Source organism: Cygnus olor, chromosome 4, assembly GCF_009769625.2.
Source record: "Cygnus olor isolate bCygOlo1 chromosome 4, bCygOlo1.pri.v2, whole genome shotgun sequence".
Taxonomy (NCBI): domain Eukaryota; kingdom Metazoa; phylum Chordata; class Aves; order Anseriformes; family Anatidae; genus Cygnus; species Cygnus olor.
In genome coordinates, this window is record NC_049172.1 from 35,770,218 (window position 1) to 35,794,090 (window position 23,873).

The 23,873-nt window shown below is 36.0% G+C and overlaps 1 protein-coding gene across 1 annotated transcript in view; it reads right to left on the reverse strand.

The window, feature by feature from the left end:
• Positions 1 to 23,873, reverse strand: part of LOC121068989 (hedgehog interacting protein) — a 72,204-nt gene that overhangs the window by 46,472 nt on the left and 1,859 nt on the right. The window contains 3 exon segments of the mRNA XM_040554604.1: positions 9,900 to 10,101; positions 10,939 to 11,095; positions 18,447 to 18,642. Coding sequence (XP_040410538.1) covers positions 9,900 to 10,101; positions 10,939 to 11,095; positions 18,447 to 18,642 — 555 coding nt within the window.

Here is a 23,873-nt window from a genome sequence, read left to right on the forward strand (position 1 = left end):
TGTCTAAGGAATAGGACTTAAAAGCTTGTGAGAAAACGTGTAAGAGGATATAGAGGAAAATTGTTCTGTGGCATCTGGGGGAAGTACATGTAGGCAGAGCAGTTGGGCTGTATTAACTATGAAAGCATGTATTTTATTCAATTCTGGTTCTCTTTGAAGACAAAGAAATGACCTGTTTTCTATAAGGCATAGTACAAGGGATATAACACCAGAGGGAATCACATAGCTCTGATGGACAGGAAGGTACACAGAAGTCCCAAGGACACTGGGTACTGTTTCTGAGAGCTCCAATCCGTATTCTAGGACCTCATTACAGAATTTGGGGTGTCCAAGAGCTTAAAGGGATGATGAATTTTGGAGCCTTAGTGGACTGTTAAGCCTCCTCCCATTAAAGAAAAACATGTGGTTGAAACTGTGTTGGCTAAAAACCACGGAATTTTCTGCGTAACTTTATTCCTTCTTTGCCATTTTGTGTTGGATATCATGATCTGCCTGTTATATTTCAGCAAACGCAATAATTTTCTTTTAATTAGATAATTACCATGTTTCTCATTGGTTTTGATCACTTCTAAATTCAGCTTTTGGTTTTAACAAATGCAGTTTCAAAAGATGATGGATTTTTACATTTTTAAAACCGCTAAATGTTCAAAAAGGATTTGTACACATAACAAAATTAAAGTAGGGATTATCTAGCACTGTGTGTGGGATACAGCTATAATCTATACAGTGCATGGAAAAGAAACTGGCACTCTCAATTGCACTACACACATCTCAGTAATAACAGGGTATGAGGCATACAGTTTCATGGAACACCCACAATGAAAATTATTCTTTCCAAACAGAGAATTGTTTTGGAATAAGTTAGGTTAATTGGCACCATGGGATTCCTCTCAAGGAAACACAGAACATTAAAATCTACACATGTGCATGTAAAATGATAAAGTATTATCTTCTTTCCCCTCTCAGCTCCTCAAATCTAAGACACGCTACCCAAAATCAACAGAAACAATTATGTTTTGTTGATTCAAATTTCCTTAGAATAAACTGGCAATTCTTCATCTGGTCAGCTTACAACCTGAGAGTCACTGCTACACTGTTCCACAACTGCTAGCTTGGGTATGGTTATCTAGTTCATTCTCTCACACAAAAATAGACGCCTGTAGAGCATTTGGCACATGCTTTACAGAATTGTAAGAATCTTTATTTTCTTTGCAGGCAACTTAGCTATATCATGATAAGATACAGCCTCTTTCAAAGGACTATTGTGCACCCTTTAGGATTAGTACCAAAATCTACAAATGGTTAATGGGAAATCCAGGCATATTTCACTGTCATTATGCAGTCCTCAGTTAAAACACTGACTGTATTTTACAGTTTCTGAATGCAGTGGAAGTACATTAAGTCCTCACAAAAGCATTATCAACCTCTCAAAAATCATAATTATAAAAAGGACTTATGACTAATAAAGAAAAAAAATCCTTTTAATGGAGAAGGCTGAATTCTCGTGCAGGCTGTTAAGTGTTGTGCTGTGTGCATTGTGACTATTTCATTAATGTTTAAGGTCATCATAAACAAGGACATTGGTTTTGGTTTGTTGTAAAATGTCCTTTACTTTGAAATTTGGGCATATGTACAACTTAACTGTTATTTGTTTCCTATCTTTCTACCCAAATTATGGCAACACATTTAAAACCAACTAATTGTGTGATTCCTAGTGGGCAGGTCACAGATGAGGTGTGGCCACAGACATGCTGTCTGTGTGTTGCAAGTCTGGCCGAATCTGTTCTGGCCTCTTGAATGAATGAGAAACTGCTGTGTCCTGTGACCCCAGATGACTTCACATGTAAGTCCTGTGCTGAAGAACAGCCTTCATCACTTCCTAACCTGCAGTCTCCTAGTGGAAAATTGAGGTGTATATTGATTGCCATGTCATTTTTTGCCTAACCTCAGAAGAAAAGCAGCACCATGTACAACACAGCATTTCAGCTTCTCACCAAAGACGTTCCAGAGTCTGCCATTACATTACTCTGAAATAGGAGTTCCAAGAAACCAAAGAATACCCCAGAACTTACCATTCTTCTATGCCAATAATATTATTTCCTTTGCCACTCTGCCTGGGCCTACTCACATATCTTAAACCGACTTACTATTTAATTATTCTCTGTTAGGAGTACAGGAAAAAGACAGCAAATAGAATTTACACTTAGCATAGGTGGAATTAATTCTAGAATGAAATGAAAATTAAATCTTATGCTGCCCATAACAGGATATATGTCATATTTATATTCTATACTATAACATTATTATTTTAGAAGACTATCCATATTCTTTGTAGAGAGATGTGAGCTTGGTCTAGTAGACCAAAGTGGGTTTACTTTCCAGAGTTTTCATAGACAATGCTTCTGAATAACTCCGAAGAGTTGCAGGCCCACTAGGTTGCAGAAGGAAGAAATTTAGACAGGATCTCCCAATTCTCCTCACAATCCTAAAGTCTGGAGAGAAATACACCCTTTCGACTCCATGCACCAAAATAATCCCCTATTTGAAAGTAATTGGTCACAAATTTAGTAGCCACTATAAATTTAGCTCTCCAGGGAACAGATGGCAAAACGTAACCTTTGCCAGGAGTATAAACTATTGCTTAATGAAGCAGAGCCCAGCTTGTTCTGTGGTGTCAAGGCAAAGATGAAGCTTAAGAAAGGTTCATTGATTTCATCCTAATCCACACAAGAATTCAGAAGAAAATAAATTCATTAAAATTACTGTGTGTACAAGGGAGGATTACTATGAATTGTGTCTTTTGTCAGTAACATAAATTCTGTCTATATTGATAGACAACGTATGTGCTAAGTGAGGTTTGTGCATCAACATGATGAAAAATTGTATATATCCACTGTCAAGAGGAATGTGTAGGAGGCTTTAGAAATGATAAAATTGAGCATAGAATTTACTAAATAACACAGTCAATCTGATTCTATTCACACACTAAGGTTTAAATAGATTTTATCACTGGTTTCTTGTAGTTTTCTGTAGCAGCACTCCTCACTGCAGAGGCAGTGCAACCTGTCGTAAGCTCCATGAAATATGTTGTGTCAGTGCTGGAGGTAGTAGTATTTTCTATGTTTTGATTTGCATTTTATACTGAGTGATCTGAGTAATGTGTAATTATGTAATTAAAAGTTATGTTGTGATGCAAACACACTTGAAGGAATAGTAAAAGTTTCACTAATAATCCTGCATTCCTGCAAAAAGCTGCCTATGGTGACAAGGTACTCATTTCACCCTGAGAAGCTCTGGAATAACTGATGTTGTAGCATCACAGCATATGTAATACCTGAAGGTCTACTTTGATAGTCTTATACTGTCCCTGAAAATTGTTATGGGTGGAAAATGGGTTTACTGCATGTTCCATGCCACTCCTTATTGCATCACCTTGAAAATCTTTTCCTGTATACCCACTCATAGACAATTCCTGTCTGAATCACTGGATCACTTATGAGTAAGACTTTGTAGGACTGCAAGTACTTGTGCTCTGATATAAAAACTAACTAACATACAGTAAGGAATATATCTTACTTATAACTGTTCTTGAGACTGTTACTCAGAAGCTTGCTATGCATGTGCATACACTTAAAATAATGGTTGTTGATATTTATATATATTTTCATTGTAAAGAGAATTGGGTGTTAAAATATTTACAAGGAATTATATAGGAATATAGCATTTTAAAAACTTTGGAGATTAAAAAAAAACACAAAGTTTTACTGATTATTTGAAAGTAAGATGAAATAAAAAGGTTAATGTGGCTTAGGATTTAGGGGAAGTTTCTGTTAAAAATTAAGTGCTTGTGACAAGGAAAACCATAGTCTTAGAGCAGGAGTCAAGTATTCTTAACATCAATCTTCAATCCTATTTCACTGAGATTTTCTGTCCCTTTTCCCTTCCCTTCCCTCCCCTGCCCTGCCCTTTCCTTCCTGGCTTTGCCATTTATCACAATATGTCCATGAGATGAACTATGAACACTTTACTAGTTCAAGAGAGAAAAAAAAATCTCTACACAAGTAAAAGTGGTAGTTCCATAAGGGCAGTTTTAAGTTTTTACCCCATTTTGTAAGGGTTTCTACTCTAGGAACCATGTCTGCAAAGGCCAACAAATTGCAGCCCTCCTTGCTGGCTGTATAATCTATGACCCCACAGACAGCAGATACACGCCAGAACAACACAACATCTACAGTTACAGGCAACAACAGTAACAGTATACTCAAAATTATTTAAGGATCAGAAATGACAAGCAATGAACATGAAGCCCAACTGAAATACCGTACTTCAAGAGCTAATTCAGTCAGTGGATTTATAAATAGGAAAGTACCAAGTAGATAACAGGGACCTAATCTTACCATTGGCGGTCGTGAGATGTAAACTTGGCTCTTGTGTATGGTTCTGAGGTCCTTCATTTTAAAAGGATGTTGAAAAAGTGGAATGATTGTAGGGAAGGACCAAAAAATGCTTTAATGACTGGACAAAGCTCTCTACAATGACAGCCGTAAAGGCACGTAGCTTTTCAGAAAGTATATTGATAAGTGATTACAGCATGTGACTCCTAAGAGAAGCAGTAGGCTCTTCCTCTTTTGTTGCCAAATCACACTTGGATGCTTTCCGAACAATATACTTTAGACCAATATATGTTATTGAGCTCAGGAGACAAGAGAGTGAGTGAAAATTAATGTAATAGGTTATGCTACATTTTATGGTGGTGTTTACTGATCTAATGGCTTCCAGTTCTAAGGAAATAATCCGGCTAATAACGTAAAATACAGCCACAGGAGTATGGAAATTTGGAGAACTGCTAGGGTATATTTCAGCATTTTTCTGTAAGTTAGATACAATCTGGAGTACAAGGGGACTGATCTGATAATAATATGTTCAGCATTGCTACATCTCATTAAATTCAAATATTTCAAATATTTTAATGCTTTTTTTTTTTTTTTCTGCTGAGTGCATTATGGGCTAAATTTCTATTTGCTTGATACATTTAATTATTTTGTTCAACTTTTTGACAATATATTCAGATAATCAAGATTTTTTCTTGAAAACTGGTTAAGGCCTCCTTAAACACCTGTGAAATCAAAGTACTACCATTATTAATTCAATAGCTTTTCACTCAAACTTTACACCTCTGTTCTACTTGGGAATAGTTTAAGACAGAAAGAAAACTGCAGTGAAAGTCAGTCCAAAAGAAAAAAAAATAATAATGTTTTCATATTAAAATTGTCTTTCCTACATAATTTTGAAGGAACAAATGTAGAATATTGCTGTATGACTAACACCTGTCTTCACCACAACATAATGGTGAAGTAAATTCAACAGATCAAGGAAGCAGACTTTTAGAGTATGGTTATTTTTTCAAGTAATGCTTATCCTATTCTTCTACATATATGTCACATACTGAGGGTAGTTTGCAATGTCAGTGGGCACAGGTGATGCAATCAGACAGTATTTTCTTTACTGTGCTGGAATATATATTCCTAAATGTTTGAGCCCAGATGGATGTCCTAGATTCAAGTTACAGGTGCATGCCCCTTATGTCTTTACTCACCTTTGGGGCAAGACTGAGGTACACAGCTCCCTCCTTTTCACCACATTCTTGAGATAGAGAAGAAAAGGCCGAAAGTGACAGGAGGGACTTGGCCAAGTGCCTAATCCATCTGCATGTAGTGTACCACTTATGTAGCCAATGTGACCTAAAATAAGTTGGGGAGGGCCACAGATGTTGAATTAGCAACTTCTTGGTTAAGATCCATCCATGTGTTCCAACAACTCAGTTGAAAAATAAAAGATCAAAAAGGCATCCCTGATAACTGTGCTGTCAAGAAGGATTAGCAACTGGGAGATGTGCAGAGAAGAATTGTTTCTTAGCGCTTCAGAACTTTTTTTTTTTTAAGGGATTCTGCATCTAATTTCTGCTGAGTAGGGCATCCGTTAAGAACAAAATACAATCATCAGGGCATCTCTCTCATGAAGTACTTCTACATATTTGCACTAATTCCTCTGAGATGCTGACAACATATAAAATTGGCACTTCTTCTCTTTTACTTGAACTTCTAAAAATTGAATCACCTGCCAATAGGTTTTGTCGCAACAATGATTTTTATGCAGGGATCCCAATGACTTCAGTGATCATTGGAAGCTAATGGAACAATAAAACATGCATCAGGTTTTGCTGCTCTTCTTACTTAATTTCCATTTATATTCACATGGAATAGGATTAGGACTATTCCTAAAATGCACCTTCACAGGAGCACCTGCCAAGGAATATTGCCTAGATAATCCTATCTGTGTGCTTAGGTTAGGAAAACCAGGGAAGAAGCCTATGGAGCTCATTTGCAGCTACATCGGGGCTCCAAATGAATTTCATCAACACAGGGACCATTAGTTCCACTAGAGGGACAAAATAGCATCATTTTATGACAGTATCATGGCTGAATCCTATACAATGCAGTCCCTTCTCTTCCTCTTTTCCTGGTATGCTGTTTCCTTCCTTATCTGACTGCCAGTGCTGTGATGAGGGAAGTGATGTTAATGAGGTCAGAACTAAAGGCCAAGATTATTTTATGAAGGATATATCTTATTTTTGTTTATATCTGCCTGAAGATAGTTTTAAGAATATTCTTTGGAAAATCATGATGCAACAGACTTGGTGCTCTGTGACAATGTAATGATTTTATCACCCCAAAATTTCCTCTTGACATCAGAAAAAAAAAAAAGGGAAAGTCATCCACCACTATTTTACTCCATCTATCAACACAAGAAATATCTTCTTGGGATAGCTGTCCAAAACACTTTTCAGAGATATCAGTTTATATTACCTGTCATTCAACCATAGCTGTATTGTTATTTTTATTTACTGGATACAACTGATATCTAGGAAAGTTTGAAAAAATATTTGACTTGTCAGTAGAGATAAGTATTTGTTTGTATTTCACATACAAGTACAAAATGGAAATAAACTGCTACCTTTAGTATGGGATATAAAAGAAATATTACACAAAGTCCTAATTCAATATTTTTACAGAAAAAGAATAATTTGCCTTGTCTTGCTACCATTGCTCCAAGCTTTGGAAAAAGGTGAAGAGTTTTTGTTTATTTCAGTGAACAGTCTTGATATTAATTCAGGAATAACATTGTGTGGATGATGTTACACAGGAACTGACTAGATGTTTGGACTAACATCTATGAATATGTGTAAATGAACAGAGAATTAAAAAAAACACAACATGTTACGTTGGCAAAACATTTCACTGCAACATATGGGCCAGAGTTTGACAACTAAAACTTTGTTAATTTCATTTTACTTTTTCACTTGCATTGCTATATGAGAAGAATAAGGCATGTTGAGCAAAATGTATGCATACAACTTAATCTACCTTACATTAGAAGCATGTCTCAACTAGACACAGAGGAGACATTCTGTGATTCTCACACCTTGCATGTGGATGCAATGTTTTGCATGGTGTCTTTGTAAATTGCTGGCTGCAGACTATCTGCACTGCAAGCTAGAGAATTGTCTATCCACACAGTATTCTCCATTACCAATTTCTAGTTTTAAACTGTATAAAAGGCAAATAATATCAAATTCCCATCAAGTACTTTATTTTGATAAAATAATGAATAGAATAGAATAGAATAGAATAGAATAGAATAGAATAGAATAGAATAGAATAGAGCAGAGCAGAGCAGAGCAGAGCAGAGCAGAGCAGAGCAGAATAGTTCAGTTGGAAAGGACCTAGAATGATCCCCTAGTCCAACTGTCTGACCGCTTCAGAGCCAACCAAAAGTTAAGGCGTGTCATTGAGGGCATTGTCCAAATGCCTCTTGAACATTGTCTGGCCTGGGGCTTGAACCACCTCTCCAGGAAGCCTGTTCCAGTGTTTGACCAATTGTTACTTTCATCACAGTGGTTTTGTAACCTTGTAGGTAAAGGACAATAATTACAGCAATCAGGCTGCAGGGGATAAACATGAAAATGTTTGAGAACCCTTGTTTTAAAACTAGCATTTGGGTTATATGGTTTTTGTTTTATTCTATTTATTTATTTACTATTTTATATAATGTACTAATTCCTCAAATTCTTTTCCGTTCCTCTTTCCATTTAAAAGCTGGTGTTTTGCTTCTAGGCACATTCCCTTTCTCCTTATCTGTGAAGTACATAAAGCCTCTGTTCTTGCCAGCCTGCATTAAACACTGCAATACAATTATCCTTAAGCACTGGACTGTTATCTAAGGGAAATGAATTAGTCTTTCTAGCTAAAAGAACATCACATTATTTACACAAAATGTTATAGTTGAAACAGATTCACTTTAGAGTATTATATAATGGTTAGGGTAGTAAAGAGACTAAAAAGATCAGGTCACTGATTTAAAACAGAACAAGAAGTTGTGTCTGAATTGGAGGGTAGCTGTTGAGGGTCTTCCCAACTAGGCTATTGCCTATTCAGAAGCATGGAAAATCAGTTTTGCATTCAGTCTTGCTTCTGAGTTCCAGCTGGAAAAGCTTCCTCAAGGAAGGTTTATTTGGGACTGAAAGAAGTTCTGCAGAAAGTTTCAGCGTCAGTTTTTCACAAGCACAAACTATCAGAATTTTCACATAAGAAATACAAATCAGCTTTAAATTGGTTTTGAAAAAGATCCCTCATAGGATCTCTTTTGTTTTGGTATCCTGGACATAATGGCAGGAGACAGAAAGGGAAGTGTTCAAGAAATCACAGTATCATATGAATTGCTTCTTTTCCTTTAAGAAGTGTCATATATTTCATTTATCTCTTGTTTCAGCATAGAACAAAACCATTTCCCTCAGAAAAGGCTATCTTAAATTAGCTTAGTGATCTTATAGCTGAAATACAAAATAATGAGTTAGCATGTGCTATGCATTTTAAATATCTTGAATATAGTTTGCCACAAGTATTATTTAAAATTACTGTGTCAATAGTATGTCAGTATACCTTTCATGCATGATATCCAATTGTGACTGATCTACACAAAACCTTGTTACAATTTAAATTTGTTGTTTGTAGTTTACTTGTATTACCACTCTAAAATGTGACAAAAAATCATCATGGAACAACACTTAAGACATTTCATGAGTAAAATATCAGCCAATAAACTTAGGAGTTTTCCAGTAGAAGTCACTCATACCTAGATTTGATTTCTTACCTCCACCCTCCCATGGATTCCCATCATTGCCCATTCACAATCACACCCCTGACCATGAAAGCCAGAAGCAGTCTAGCCATTAAGCATCACAAATGCTGCTGCACCAATCTGCCCACATGTTCAAATTTAGAGTGTCAGTGACTTTTTATGAGCATCTCAAATATGAACTGTTTGATGGCAGCCTCCCATCAAGGACAGGTTGTTTCCCATCTGAGGCTGAGCCAAGAAGGAGCGAGCAGCCTCTCCTGGCATCCCCAAGCGCTCCCCAGACCCTCTCCTGTCCCTGGCTCCCAGGGCCTCACCGAGCACCCGCAGGTCAGGTGATGCTCCAGCCCAAACTTGCTGCCACTGGAATCACAGTGAAACTCAACTAAATTCAGTAGAAATGAGCACATAGGGTGAAAATACAAACATAATGCTACGTGGTGTCGGTGTTGCATAGTTTTTTCCGAATTTGAAGTGAGGAAAAAATGAAGGGAAAGAGAAAAATGTGAAGACAGTTGCTATCTTTTCCCCTTGTGAATTAAGGAAGATTTTTCATTTCTTTGCCAGATAGAGCTGTAGTGACTGTTGTCCTTACTCTTCTTTTTATTATGTAAATTAAAATAATTTCTGAAAAAAAGTTTCTTCCCTTTTTCCCCATATACAGGCTAAAATATAAACAGAAAGATATAAGTAAAAATTCCAACCTTTATTCCACTTTGAACAAGCTTGTGTATATCCAAAAAAGGTTCCTTGATTATGTCTCCTTCAGGACTGAAAATCTTCACATATCCTTCTTTTTCAAGTATAAAGAGGCGATGAGATCCATCCCCACAATGTACTGCTCCAACAGGCTGCCTTAGTCCACTCACAACCTCCTGAATACAGAAGCAGTTGTGCTTGTGTTTTCTAAAAAAAATTGAAAAAAACAGTGAGAAATTTCTTCTTTCTCGTAACCATGACACAACAATGTCCCTAAAAGATAAAATGACTGCTCTGTAGTGGTAGTACAAACACAGTCATACAATTCAGAATAAATTGTTTCCTTGAATGTATGCACACAGATAATACTGAAAATGAATTTATGCTTCACTCAAGCAAAATTTTTCTTGTATACAAGAGAAAATAAAGTCATTTTAAATCTAAAATGTAGAGGAATAGGTAAAATGTGGTAAAAGAGAAAATTTATAAATAGGAAAATTCTACAGTATGTTCCAGCAATTCTACAATTTGCCAAAATTTGGCTTTGAAAGTCCATTAATAACTTATGATGGGACAGTTTATTTACACAATCTAATTTAATTATTTTCACAATGAAAAATACACAGAAGAAATACATTGCAAATCGTAATATAGATAATTTAATAATAAATCTATTACAGTTGTTTAGTAATGGTAAATTCAGGTAGAAGTGACATCCTAGAAAGATGTATGATCCACAGTGTGGACCCTAAACGAGATCCACAGGGTGGATCAAACCAAGATTCTAACACCTTATTAGTAACTTAAATATCAAATGTTACCGAAATATTGAAGCTAATGTAACTTTCTCTTTTGACGTACACTAGCTGCAGCAAAAGAAAGTACCATCTGGAAAACACAGCTGCTGAGCATAAGCACAGACTGAGCTGGTTCACTGTGAAAACCACAGGCTTTGTTTTTTTTCTGTTTGTTTGTCTGTTTGTTGGTTTTTTTTTTTTTTTTTTTTTTTTTTTTTCAGATTAAACAGCATTTATCTTTATGAACCTGCTGATCTCTTCCTCTTTGTCATATTCTTCCATGTGGTCCAAGGAGTTAGAAGCTGGCCCTCGCACTTGTTTTCTTGGAAAATCTGGAAAGCATACACCACCATCTTTTCTTGCATAGTAAAAGCAAAACTCATCAGCTGTAGTTTGGAGAAAACCTTAAAAATGCAAAAGAGCATACAAATATTTAGTGTGTTGTCATGTCTGCAGTTTTGTGCCGTCAAACTAATCTTTAAATAGATTATATTCTGAGTGGAAAAAGAAGTGGTTTTAAACAAAGTACTATCTTCAAAAAAGGCCTGCTCTGAATAAATACAAACTCACTATTACCTTTTATAGTTTTTAATTTGTATCTGTAGTAAACTTTATTTTCAGTGTGCATAAATAAGAAAAAAACAATTAACTCAAAAAGACACTACAGTCACTCATAAAAAAAAAAGAAGGGACAAAGTTCAGAGTTAAGGCTGTCATATATTTTTTCCTGATTTTAACCCTACTAATGAAGTGTAGTATATGCTGTAAAATAGCTTGAGCAACTTTCATTTAACTTTTTTCTTGCTTTAAGCTTTGTATCTTATCCCTTTTATATTGCTTTAGCAGAACTCAGTATCTTTTGCTACTATCTGTCATGCCAAAAAAATAATGAAAATGGTAACTCTTCAGTGATTTAATAACAAAAAAGTGGCTTGTAGTAAAAACTTTGGTAAAGACTTCTGTAAAAGACATGCAGTAAGAATGCTTTGTGGAATGCTGGCACCAGACATCAGTCGGAGAGGTGAATAATTAGTTGTCTCAGAAAGCAAGAAGTACTGCTTAAAACTGCACCTTGTTGACATGCAGCTGGCCTCTGGTTGACTCCTGACAGTGCCGTGGGTGAAGGCAGTGTCCCATCGCAACGTCTACTTCCTCGGCCCCCAACCCTGAGAAAAGGGACGTGTCTCATGCTGCATTGGAGCTGGCTTTAAGCTGGCTTGGATGAAGGGTGGTCTTTAGGTTTTAGGTTAAAATGGGAGGGAGTTTGAAGACAAGGGAAACAAGATGTTGGTAAAACAAAAGCCTTTGAGGAAAATCCCTGCCACTGCTGATACTATGCTATGTTTAATGACAGCAAAAATATCTTTCTGTCCAAAAACCTTTTTCTAGTAATTTCCATCCAGTTTTTAATCATTAATGTTGAATCTAAGATAGAATTTGGCTAGTTACATATGCATTGTTTTACTAAAACAGATATTAATACAATGTGTCTTATGACACCTTCATTGCTCTTCTCGTTATTGGCACAATGTTAGGATGTACTACAGTCCAAGACCTAACTTATGGAATACACAAAATTAGCATTTAATTGGAATTAGAGGCCTAATTTATGCATGGCTTTACCACTTGTGAATAATGCAGTAATCCATAGATCTTGCCCATAAAACCTCTGGCTTACAACTTACAATAAGAGCTGATCAGGGACAGCTGTGTTTCTTTGGAAAATGCCAATTCCTTAAAAGCAAAGGTTTTTCAGAAACTTTATCAGTTTTGACAAAATTTTAGTTAAAATGCTGTCTCTGGTCCAAGATGAAACTTCTGGTCTAAATGAAAAAGAGAGAAACAGACAGCAAACCTCATATCACTATACTCCAATGTCTTGTAATTAGGGTGTTTCATTAGGAAGAGGAATATTCAGGTCAATGCCCCTCATCTGTCAGGCAAGAGGTTGACCCTAAGTCTCCCATTTCCCAAGTAAATGTCCTAACAACCACTTTATTAGCTATCCTGGGGTGGTCTCTCTGTGGCTTTCTTCATGGAAAATTTCGAAAGAGTTCAATTTCTTCCTTATGTGGAATAGGAAAATTTTTTAGATCCCAGAATTTTTGTGGAGTGGAAAGCCTTTCCCACCCAACTATACTTCTTTTCATATGCATCTTCCTTTAAAAATATTGGACAAATAACATGACAAAGCCTGCCTTTGGCTTCTATAAAATAGTATCTGGAAACACATGGTAGTGTGTTGTGGTATAAAAGTTTAATTACCATGATTTGAGCTTCAGTAAATATCATTTGTGAGGAGCTGGTTTTAATTTATAGTAGTTATTTGGAGAAAATGTGAGATACAATTTCAAGTGGAACAACTGAAGAGGAACTCTGATATAATCATGGACTGGTATTCCAGGGCTTTGTAGATATAATGCCAAAATCAAAGGTAATCTACAATCTTGGTGTTGAATTATTTGACGTAAGAATACATAGTTTTCTCTTCAGTGATTTCTTTCTCTAGGCAAAGGAGATCATTACAGAAAATGCAACAGTGAATTAGAGGTGTACAATTTCTGAGAATTTCTGGAATTTTCTAAGTATATCATCTACTATTTATTACAAATAAACTACTCTCAGCTTGAATTTTACCTTTAGTCAGAAGAACTGAGAACATATAATGATCATATTGTTTACTTATTACATGTGCATTTCAAATAACAATCAGATGCAAACTCAATTGAGTAATGCATTAAGCAATGCCTTTTCTTGCATGTAAGACTAATCTGTTTTCTTTATGAAATATTTTATCATGCATTTAGGTACATCTTGCACTACAGTGGCCTATAGTTTCTGCTATTTAGCAAACCCATCAGCAGGTTTGAAAAAAGATAAGACTTACATTCCAATTTCCTTAGAAATGTTCTTAAAAACAAGTTTGAATTAAACTATGAAAATCAGTCTGTAAATCGCTAAATTGTTGCATTATTGGAAGGAATGTGACCTCTGAAAATACAGTTTCACCTGTGCATTAAGGATGGAATTTTGTTCTATAAGAAACCAGTAAGTTACCAGAAAAATCTGCTTCTATGTTCTATATGCTAGATTAGCCATACAGTTTCAGTAAAGACAGTTAAAAAAAGATGCTTCTACTTTCCTATCTGATAGTAGCTATTTAATGTTTCCTTTATCATGCTTAATTTGTGCGGTCTTTAGTTGAGAGGTTGCCAATTTCTTCAGTGTTTGTACAATGTCCGGAAGAATGGTCCATGACAAGCGCCCCTAAGCACTGGAATTATTTGGGGGGGAAAAATGTTGTTTTTCTCAAGCAGAGTTTATTCAGATACAGCTCTGTCACTGCCTCTGTGAGAGCTATGCCCAATAGAGAAGGTGACATTTATTCCTGTGTGAATTTCTGAACGTATTACTTTATTTTAAAGGAGTAATACATATCATTACAAATTTCCTACCAATTCCGTGTGTTGACAGAGCAGTTCCCGTGTTAAAAAAGAAAACTTAAATCACAAAGGAAAATTAAACACAATATTTAAATGTTGTATTTGTTGGATTTTGCATAGGCTTGCATTTCTGTACTTTTCAAATGTCTTGCAAGCCAGAGTCGAACAGTTTTTGATAAACAAACCTTTCAGTTAAGGCAGCTACAGTGAAGTCTTTCTGTGTTCTTATTTGTTAAAATCTGCAGGAATAAGCTGCATGATTTCAAACTTTTTCAAAGAACTTTTGCTCTCGTATGATCCTTACCTCCTCTCTCCACAAGTATTTGTGGTCGGTTATTCCTCACACTGTATTTTATTATTCCTATCCTGCCTTCACTAAATTCTGCTTTGCTGAATTCCCTGCTTGACCATCACCTTCCCTCTTCTTTCTGATATACGACTTAATTGTAGCAGTTGTCTTGATCTTTAAGACAAGGGAAGTTAGTATTCACTCCCTTGTTTGCACAGCACACAGGATTGAATATCATCCACTCGTTTGCACGGACCTGCACCTGCTTAGAGAGCATATGGAAATCATGCTCACCTCCTTTATTCCTGCTACACTGTTGACCATAAGCATACAGTTCTGTATTGTGTAGATGAGGCCTTTGCCTGTCTGTTTTTTTCCTAGTTTGCATTTCCCACAGCTAGATGTGAATTTTTTCACAAAAAAAACACCCTACATTCTCCTCTCTCTTCTCAATTCTCAGGGAAAACTAAATCAAGGAGGTGATTCCACACTGATTTTTTCAAAACATAACAGGCTTGGTGGTAGCTCACATCACTTCCTACTGGTTTTGAAGCAACTAGTGGCCCTCTTGTCACACTGATGCATTGCATGTACTTGCACAAAGGTAGTGCCAGGGTTAATCCCCCTGCTGCTCTTATTAGCAACAGCAACGCTACTTTTTTTCTCTTCAAAAATAGTTGACTGTGTTGACTATGGTTATTAGTTGACTACATCAGAACTTCAGGAAGTGTTGCGTGGGCTGCAGAACTTCTCAGAAAATTTCTACCATTTTGGGCCGAGGTGCTCCTGTTTGAAGTTAAAAAATTCTTATCTAGCATCTCTTCTGGCAATGACTGTGTTCAGATCTGGGTCTGGATCTGGATTCACACACAATCATCTGGAATCCGTTTCTTCAAATGGAAATAATGGAGAGCATGTTGTTCAAAATTTGTCCAATATCCTCGGGTGGCAGAGGCACATGTTTGTTTCTTAGAATATGTTGCTTCCACTGGCATGAATCACATTTCTGCTCATGCTGAAAGGGAGAATCAGCCATGCCTTTCTTTACGTGGCCATATTAATAACAAATATTAGACAGTCTTCTGTTCTGACCTTGGAAAACTTAAAATTCCTATTGTTTAAAGAGACTTCATCAACTCCAGCTCCTCATCAGTAATCACTGCAACTGAGGTTCGCAGTAATGATTGGATGAGAAATAATGAGAAGAGTCAGCCAGGATGAAGCAGGGAAGTTCTATACTCAGAGATTTTGTGAAACATTCCACCCTCCTGCAGTAACAGATCCATAAAATCCTAACAGCTATTCTTGTCATTCTGCTTCAATAAAGAATTGGTCCACTTATTCTTTGGATATTCAAAATTGCTAAAGAAGTCAATGGAAATTCTGATACAGTCATAACTGGTGGGCAGACTGCTATCTTCAAAAGAATGAACTGAGGATCTACTTACAGTTTTCATCTCTGCAAATGCAAAAAGAACAATAAATGAATTTCTGGAGCAAACTCATCAAAAAACTGATGTATAATTTCTCAGTCTTCTTGGTTAATGTGTACTGCTGAAATTTCAGTTCTAGAAAAAATGCTTGCTATCTTGAATCACTATTAAAATTTCTAATTTATGCTAAAATTAGGGCTTCAGGGCTAAAATTATTTTTGTAGTCAGCAATTTCCTTAAAGTCCTTTGTATTGGTGTTCAGAAACAATTAGCACTCCTTAATGGAGGAAAAGTAATTATTTGACTTTTTAACAAATGCACAGTGAATAATTGGCAGAGACCTCCAGTTTGGGGGCATGTTAATTTCCAACTCTTTGTTTAGTCCTCCAGGCTAAACTGAAAACATAACTTCCATAATTTTTATTTTTATTTTTATTTATTTTGCAATAAATGTTAGGGATATATGGGTCTCACAAGTAAAACAGAAAACACAAGTAAGCTGTCTTTTTAATTATTCATATTTTAGAGTGCATATTATACTATATTAAAACCCTATAAGCCGTCTTCTCAAAAAGCGGGACATGAATCTTAATACCTTCATGAAATACTCGTATAGGCATCAAGAACCATGTGTACCAATCAGAAAACTAACTAAATTAACTCTGCTGGTGATGCAAGTACACAACAACTTGTTTTTAGTACTGCCCACTTTCAGAACCACTATATAGAAAGATTATTAGCATCTGATTGACGTAGGAAAAATCCTATTTTAACTGATGCTAAAGTATGTAAGCTCTTTTTCTGCAAAGCACAGTGCTCTGTCCAGTGCTAAAGTTATGCTTTCATCTGGTTATCTTTCAAGGCAACCTGGGTGGTCACAAAAAGCACTTGACATCTTGATGCACTTCAGCAGTTTTACATATACACAAACTTTGTAGAAAAATAAATTTGTCATTCGTCACCACATATGTTGATCTGAGGAGTGAGGTTCCTGTGGCTATAGCTCCTGTGCTGCTCAGCCCTTTCTCTTTCTCTTTCCCTCTCTACTTCTCCTCGTTCTTTCTCCCTTTTCACCCTTTCACTTTTTCCAATTAAAAAAATTGTTTCCTCAGAAACAGAGAGTTTCACAAAACAATTATTTTGGACTTGCTCTGCTGAATATGCTAATCATTTGCATTAGTTACAAACTCGTGTCAAAAAAAAAGTCTTTGTGCTGACTTCTTATATGGGCCAAACATTTAGAATATCTAATCTATTATCGCTGTTCAGCAGGCAGTCTTGGCAACTGTGACCTATTCTGCTTTGCTTTGGAGAATGTGATAAAGAGCAAGAAACAGCTGGTTTAAGAAAGCCTTAGAAACATCCCTTAGTTTATAAAGACAATAATAATATTTTCATATTTGAATGGGTTGAGATACATGTTAAACCACAGTAAAGGGAAAAAGTAAGTCAATTCAAAATGTTTTCTCAAGCCAATAAAAGAACACTGCAAAAAATCCCTGCACTCTCGGGATTTCAGAGAAAACAAGTACACGCTGTACACACGCAATTAAAAAACCCTCCTCCAAATCTCATCCACTTAAACTATCCCCTTTACTCAAATATGTTTATGTTCTATTACAAAGCTGCATTCATATGTCAAAAATGACTATTCATAAATTCATTTTTCACATCCTTATTAACTCTGCTTTCCAGTCTGTGTTGCTAGTAAAAAAATCTTAGCAGTTTAATTATTTTCTCCTGTGTGACATTATTTATAAGTAGTGTTTGGAAAAGGAAGAAAAAATAGTTTAAAAATGACAGCCTTAAACATATAAATAATTTACTATTGAGAATACCAAAGATGTTATTTAATATAATAGTGTATTACAACAGTATTTCTAAAAGAACCATCTTCTGTGGCTATTTTGTTGATTTAGTTACAAGTGATAGCACACATTTGGTGACTGCCCTAGACAACACCGGTCAAATTCTGGTTTTGGTTATGTCCAGCTAACTCTACTGACTGCAGTGAGGAAGTGTTAGGTTAGTTAAGAATTTGGTTGTTAACAGCATGTTGGAACCGATTCAAAGATCACAGAAGTCTATCAAATAGCTCCCTTTGATTTCAATGGGCTTTAAACTCTGTGGAAAAATACACCAGTTTCTAGGGTAACAAACCCAGAAAAAACACTTTACTTATCAGCTTGTAGGGTCTACAGAGGACAGCCAGCATCCTTTCTTTCTTGCATCTTAAAGCTGTATGTCCTTTAGGACAGCCTTTTGGATGGCTAGATAATTGTTTACGTGATTTGAATGAACACAGTAGCATACCAGTAGAGGTAATATTTTCAGGTGCCTTTGACAAAAAGTAATCCTGAGTTTCATGGAGAGTTTAATAGGAAGGTGGCAAGAAAGTGCTCAAAATGTTTACCTCCCCATGTAAAAATCACCCTGGAGGTCCTGAGCTATTCTGTTTTTGCTTAGGCAAAATCTCCTCGATATCGATGGTGATTTTACTTAGCTAAAGACCTGGATCTACGACTGCTCAGGCAATATCAACATTTCAAAGCAGACATCCTTTAGTTCCATATTTTGTTATAGGTTTTACCTGGTATGTGACCTCTGCAAGTATAATAGAATTCTTTACAATAGTCTTTGCACAGGTAGGGAAGAGTTAGCTCTCTTTCAGATGTTTCCCCTTTCTCAGGTGAGTGGAATAGATTCTGGGCATGAGGTGAGCAGTGTGCACATTTGATTTCCTCCAGTAGCTTCGCACATTCTGTGTTGTTCGTAACAGAAAGTATCTGCAAGCCACAAACCAGAGACAAATAAACACATGACCTGTTTCCCCATCTTATACAAAAAAGATTTTATGATCCAATGTAATAAATAAGGCTAACAGAACCAGTACAGTTAGTATAAATGCATCATGTTTCATGTCACCATTCCAGAAGAATCAAGTGCAAGAAATATTACTATGAAATGTGCAGTATGCCATTAGTACAGTGAGATGTCAAGTGTTAGCTTCTCTTTCCCAGAGAAGAACAATAGTAGTCAAATTATTTTATGGACTCAAGCCTGCAATCTCTTATCGCATAGGCAATCTCTGAGCTACAGCAATGATTTGTATGAGGAGCTACAGCAGCAGGCCGTCTGCCCACTGATGAGAAATGCTTAAAAACACAACTTGTAGTGTGCCCTATTCAAATATTTAAAAGACTAAAAGTTGTAATTCTACCACCAAAACACATCAAGGAAACCATATCTTGGTATTTGTTGAATAGGTGTATCTTGAACTATGCAACAGTCCAGCTACTAAAATGATTGCATTGGAGTTCTGCAGGTGCCTTGACTTGTTTTAAGTGCTGCTTTCCTTTTTTGCAGTCTGTAGTGCAAAATACTTGGTGGTGGGAAAAGCTGTATGTTTTCAAACATTTCATAACTGAAAAAACAGAATTTGTCTGTAGCATCTTAATTTGTCTCAGTATTGAAAGTGTAAGTTTGTCCTGAAAAAAGAGCATATATTATGCATAGTACTTGAAGAAGCACTAAACCACGATTGATGATGTGTTTAAGTAAACACAGGAGCCTAAGGAGCACAATGTCATCAAATCGTGAAAAATAATAGAAAACAGCATAGTTGTCTTTATTAGTCTTTGAATGCAGTGCACTTTGTTAATCTATTGTTAACCACATGGATTGTTTTTTGATCATTCATCCCAATGGTGGATAATGGGAAATGTGTTCTCAGTTGAGAGGGACTGAATCTGATCCAATACAAAAACAAAGCTCAGGTTCTTTTTACAGTTTGTTTAACGCAGTTATAAACAAAGACTGTAAGATGCTTATTTTAAGAAATATTAATGCTGTAAGTATTTGTATTCTGTAAAATTTGTAAATATTTGTAAATTTTGCATTTGAAAATATCAAAACAGTTTTGCAGTAGTTCATATCTCCGAGTTGATTTGTAGCATGACTTTACAATGTGTCATTCCCTTGCAGCATAACATTGATAGGAATCATCTAAATTATTTTGGATAAAAATTGTTATTTAATACATGAAGACTCTTGATATGTTGGAGTATGCTGTCTCATCGGTTGTCTGTCTTCTGGGATGCAGCACTTTGATAACAGTCCTGAACTCATTTTATTTACAGATCATAATTATATGAGCACAAAACATTTAAGAGAAATGCACTCCCTGTTGTTTTAAACAGCTATGTATTCAAAATAGGATACAACATATGGCCTGTACAGTTAAAAAATTCCTAATTAAAGGAACATTAATTTAAAAGGTAAGCTCTTTCCAGGAAAATTCAGTCTTAACCATATATTGCCAAAAGGCCATCTGAAACGTGTAGTAAAGTTTCATGGCCAAGTTAGAACCCTGATTAGAAGAACACCATTTGGTCTCTACCCTTAATCTAGAAGAGCTACCATTGGCTTCAAATGTAATTCCTCCAGATTTGCTGGGATCATTAAACGCAATGCATGCTCTGTTCTTTACACTATCTGTTCTTAGTTCATCCTCATCATCATAGCACCTGTAATTAAGTAATGTGACTAACATGTACGGTTTATCATCTCCCTTCAGGTCTTCCTTGAGACTCTCACTGTCTCACATGTTTTTTGGCAAGGGCTTATCATTTGTCTTAAACTTGAAGACTAATGAATTAATTGCATGTTGCATGCACAGTGAAAAGTTTGCCTTTACCCTGAATTCACCAGGGAATTCTTTCCACAGCCCCAGCTCCTTCTCTCCTGAAAAAAATACATTCTTTTTGCTAGATATCTTATTTGGGCCACAGCTGCAGAACTATTAGTGGAACATGGTCTTAGTTCTTGAGTTTCAGGTGTTGTTCTAGATACGGCAGATTTGGGAAAAATGCCTCAAGGACAAGAACTAAAAATATAATGATAACTACAATAAGGTATGACCAAAATAAATAATAATTATAAGTTTGAACTTGACTTAATATTCTCTGGTAGTAGAGAACAGAAGTCTTGCAGAACTCCACACTGCTGAGGCAATATGCTGCATGAGCTGGACCTTCTTAAGGGGGAGGATGGCATCCTGACGAGGTACCTATTGTTCTGATGGGAAGTAGCTTATATAGTTCAGTCAAATCATTGCCAAATAGGACAAAGTCTGAAGCTAATAGGAGATGACTGAAAGCACTATCCATAAATGCTATTTTTAAAGAACTTTATGTCACTAAGAAGCCGGGAGGTTTCCTTAGTAAGGATGAAATGACCAATTTTAGTGTTTCCGCCAAAGGAAGGCGCACCTGACTACAGACTCTTACAAGTACTTGCCTATATTCAGTAGTATCACCTGCTTTGCAAGAGTCTCATTTTTTTTCATCAGTGAGTTGATCTCAGGCAGTAGGCTTTCTTGCGGTAGCAGTATGATGGTATGTTTAGAAGTACAAGTAAACATTAGGTATTACTAGGTAAATATTCGTTGTGTTTATTGAATTAACTCCACAGTGATGCTGATATAAAATTCCACTATTTCTGTTACTTCTGCTGGAAGACTCCAGAAAGAAAGAATTGTGAACAGGAAAAAAAAAAAAAAAAAAAAAAAAAAAACAGGATAGCAAAGCTAATTTACTGTTTCTTGTGGAAAACGTAATTGACGTTGCCTGGTGATACAGGAGAAGAAATGCTTGCCAACATTTCAGTCCTCAAAGTTAAGACAAAAGGATCCTAATCCCCCTGAGCAGCTGCTATCCAGGAATTAACCACAGGAATTCACCCCCTCATGTCATTTCTGGAATGAATCTTGGTCATATAATAGCTAATCGGAAGATTAAGGAATCAGAGTCAATCAATTATCTGAAAATCAAGTATGTTATTTAACTTTTAGAATGCTCAAGCAAAATCGGGTGGTAACATTTGCTCTGTGTGAGGTCTGATGTATAACTGTACTGGCTCGGAGATAGGACAACAAATTGATAACGTATTTATCCTGGAGTATATTAAATTGGTTTTAAGTGAAAGCTGAAATACTTATTGAATGAAGCTTTTTTCTGTTGGATCTCTACTTTGAAGATGACCTTACAGTTGACAATGGCTTTAGTCTTTTGAAGAAATGTAAACTAATTTCCTGCTTCAATTTTTAAAGTCGTGTGTGAAACCATCAAACTACAGTGGTTTAAACTAACTGTGCTCTGGAAAATATGTAAAACTTCCAAACATTTATTGCAACATGCCTAATAATGATTATGCCTGCTGCTGACTAATTTACAACATCTGTAAGATCATCCTTTAATCTCTAGCCACATGAATGTAAAACTGGTAGACTCAAGGTAAGATAAATCCTGGAATGTGCAGGAAAGTATAGCATACAAAATTGGTTTATCATCAACAGAAAGAATAGTGCAAAGAAGAAACAGAGGAAGGTACAGTAAACAGAAATTCTTTACATTGAATATAGTCATCTGTTTTGTGTACCCTGTCATATCTAGTCTGAGAAAGGCAGTATAATTTTGATGTTAACAGAAAAAAAAAATCAACCCACAGTGAAATAAGTCATTGCACTAAGCTGTATTAGATATACACGCATTTATGTCTAAAAATCATATGCTTACGAGATTGTTCAGCTGTTGGGTTGAACATATGCTTCTTCTGTACTATAGAACTGGATTATGTCATTAAAGAGTTCGGTTTCAATTTTAGGGTAATATGTAAATAGATCATTGTACTAAGGCAGCTGTTAAAGGGACCCCAAGATGAGTTATTTGTTTAGTTGGATGTGTTCAACAATAGCCTTTGTTCGTGAAAGAGCCAGAGCAAACAAATGATTGTAAAAGGGCACACTTGAAAACAATTACTTTTCACCCATTCCTTGACAGCCTTGGCTGTGAAGCCATCCAAGGTAGGGAGGACTTCTTTGCCTGTTGGGCTGTAAGCAGACTTTTAGAAAAACTGATATTACAATATTTGACCGGGATGTATTAGTCCTTCCTAATCAAGGGGATAGTGCAGTGAACTAGAAGACAGAGAGTTAAATGTCAACAAGAGTATGTAAAAATCTTACTTGAGGCAGTGCAGTGTGGTATCTGCTTATTATGGTAGCTCCATTTCTGCTCCCAAAACCACAGGCAATGGTAGCATTTTCATTATAAACACAGATCAATAATTTGGTCAAAAATTTTCAAAGACCCAGCATCTTAACCAAGAAGCTCTTATGAAAATGAAGACGTCTACTGAGCATGCTCGACTCTTTGTCTTTAAAGAAGTTAGTGTTCACATTTCTATTACTGTCATAGCCACTCCATCCTGTGGATAGATATATGATGGAGTACTGCATTTAAATAAGCTATTGTTTGAACTGTAGTAGACTAGAGTTTTATAAATGTGCTTTTTGAAAAGGTCCATCCATGTGTATTCCATAATAGTTTGCTACGTCTCTTATGGAAGACCACCTCATTCTGCAAAGTACAAATGACATATTTTGACATTTTTCCCAAACAGATATTGACATGATAAAGCAGATGAGAGTTTCATAAATGTTAATCTATGGTGAAAAATCATCTGATTTTAAAATCCTGTAAAATTATATTCCTTTAAAAGTCTAACCAATTTTTTTTAAAAAAAGAGTTTTGACAGCTCAGAAATAACTAGTGTGGCATATACGGTTAACACCTGACGTTTATATGAGGTTTTGAGTACTGTTAGCCCAAAGAAATCCAAAGGGAATTAAGAGATATTTTCAAGTGATACTAAGAAGAGAATAAACCCTTCAACTGCCTGGAGATTGAGAAGTTACTGAAATGCAGCTTCCAGTTTACTGCATTAAGCCACTTACTACAAGGGTCTCCAAGCACTGAATAATCTCAGAAGCCTATATGCCACTGAGCCATTACAAACAGGGTGAATTAAGGACATATTTTCCAGTCCTTATTCTTTTCTTTTTTTTTTTTTTCTCTTTTCCTCTGCTAGATCTTCCAGGTTATCTGTGTGTGGTTAGTTTATAGTTTAATTCAATTATCACACAGGAGCTTAATGACACTGTCTCTAGACAACATGA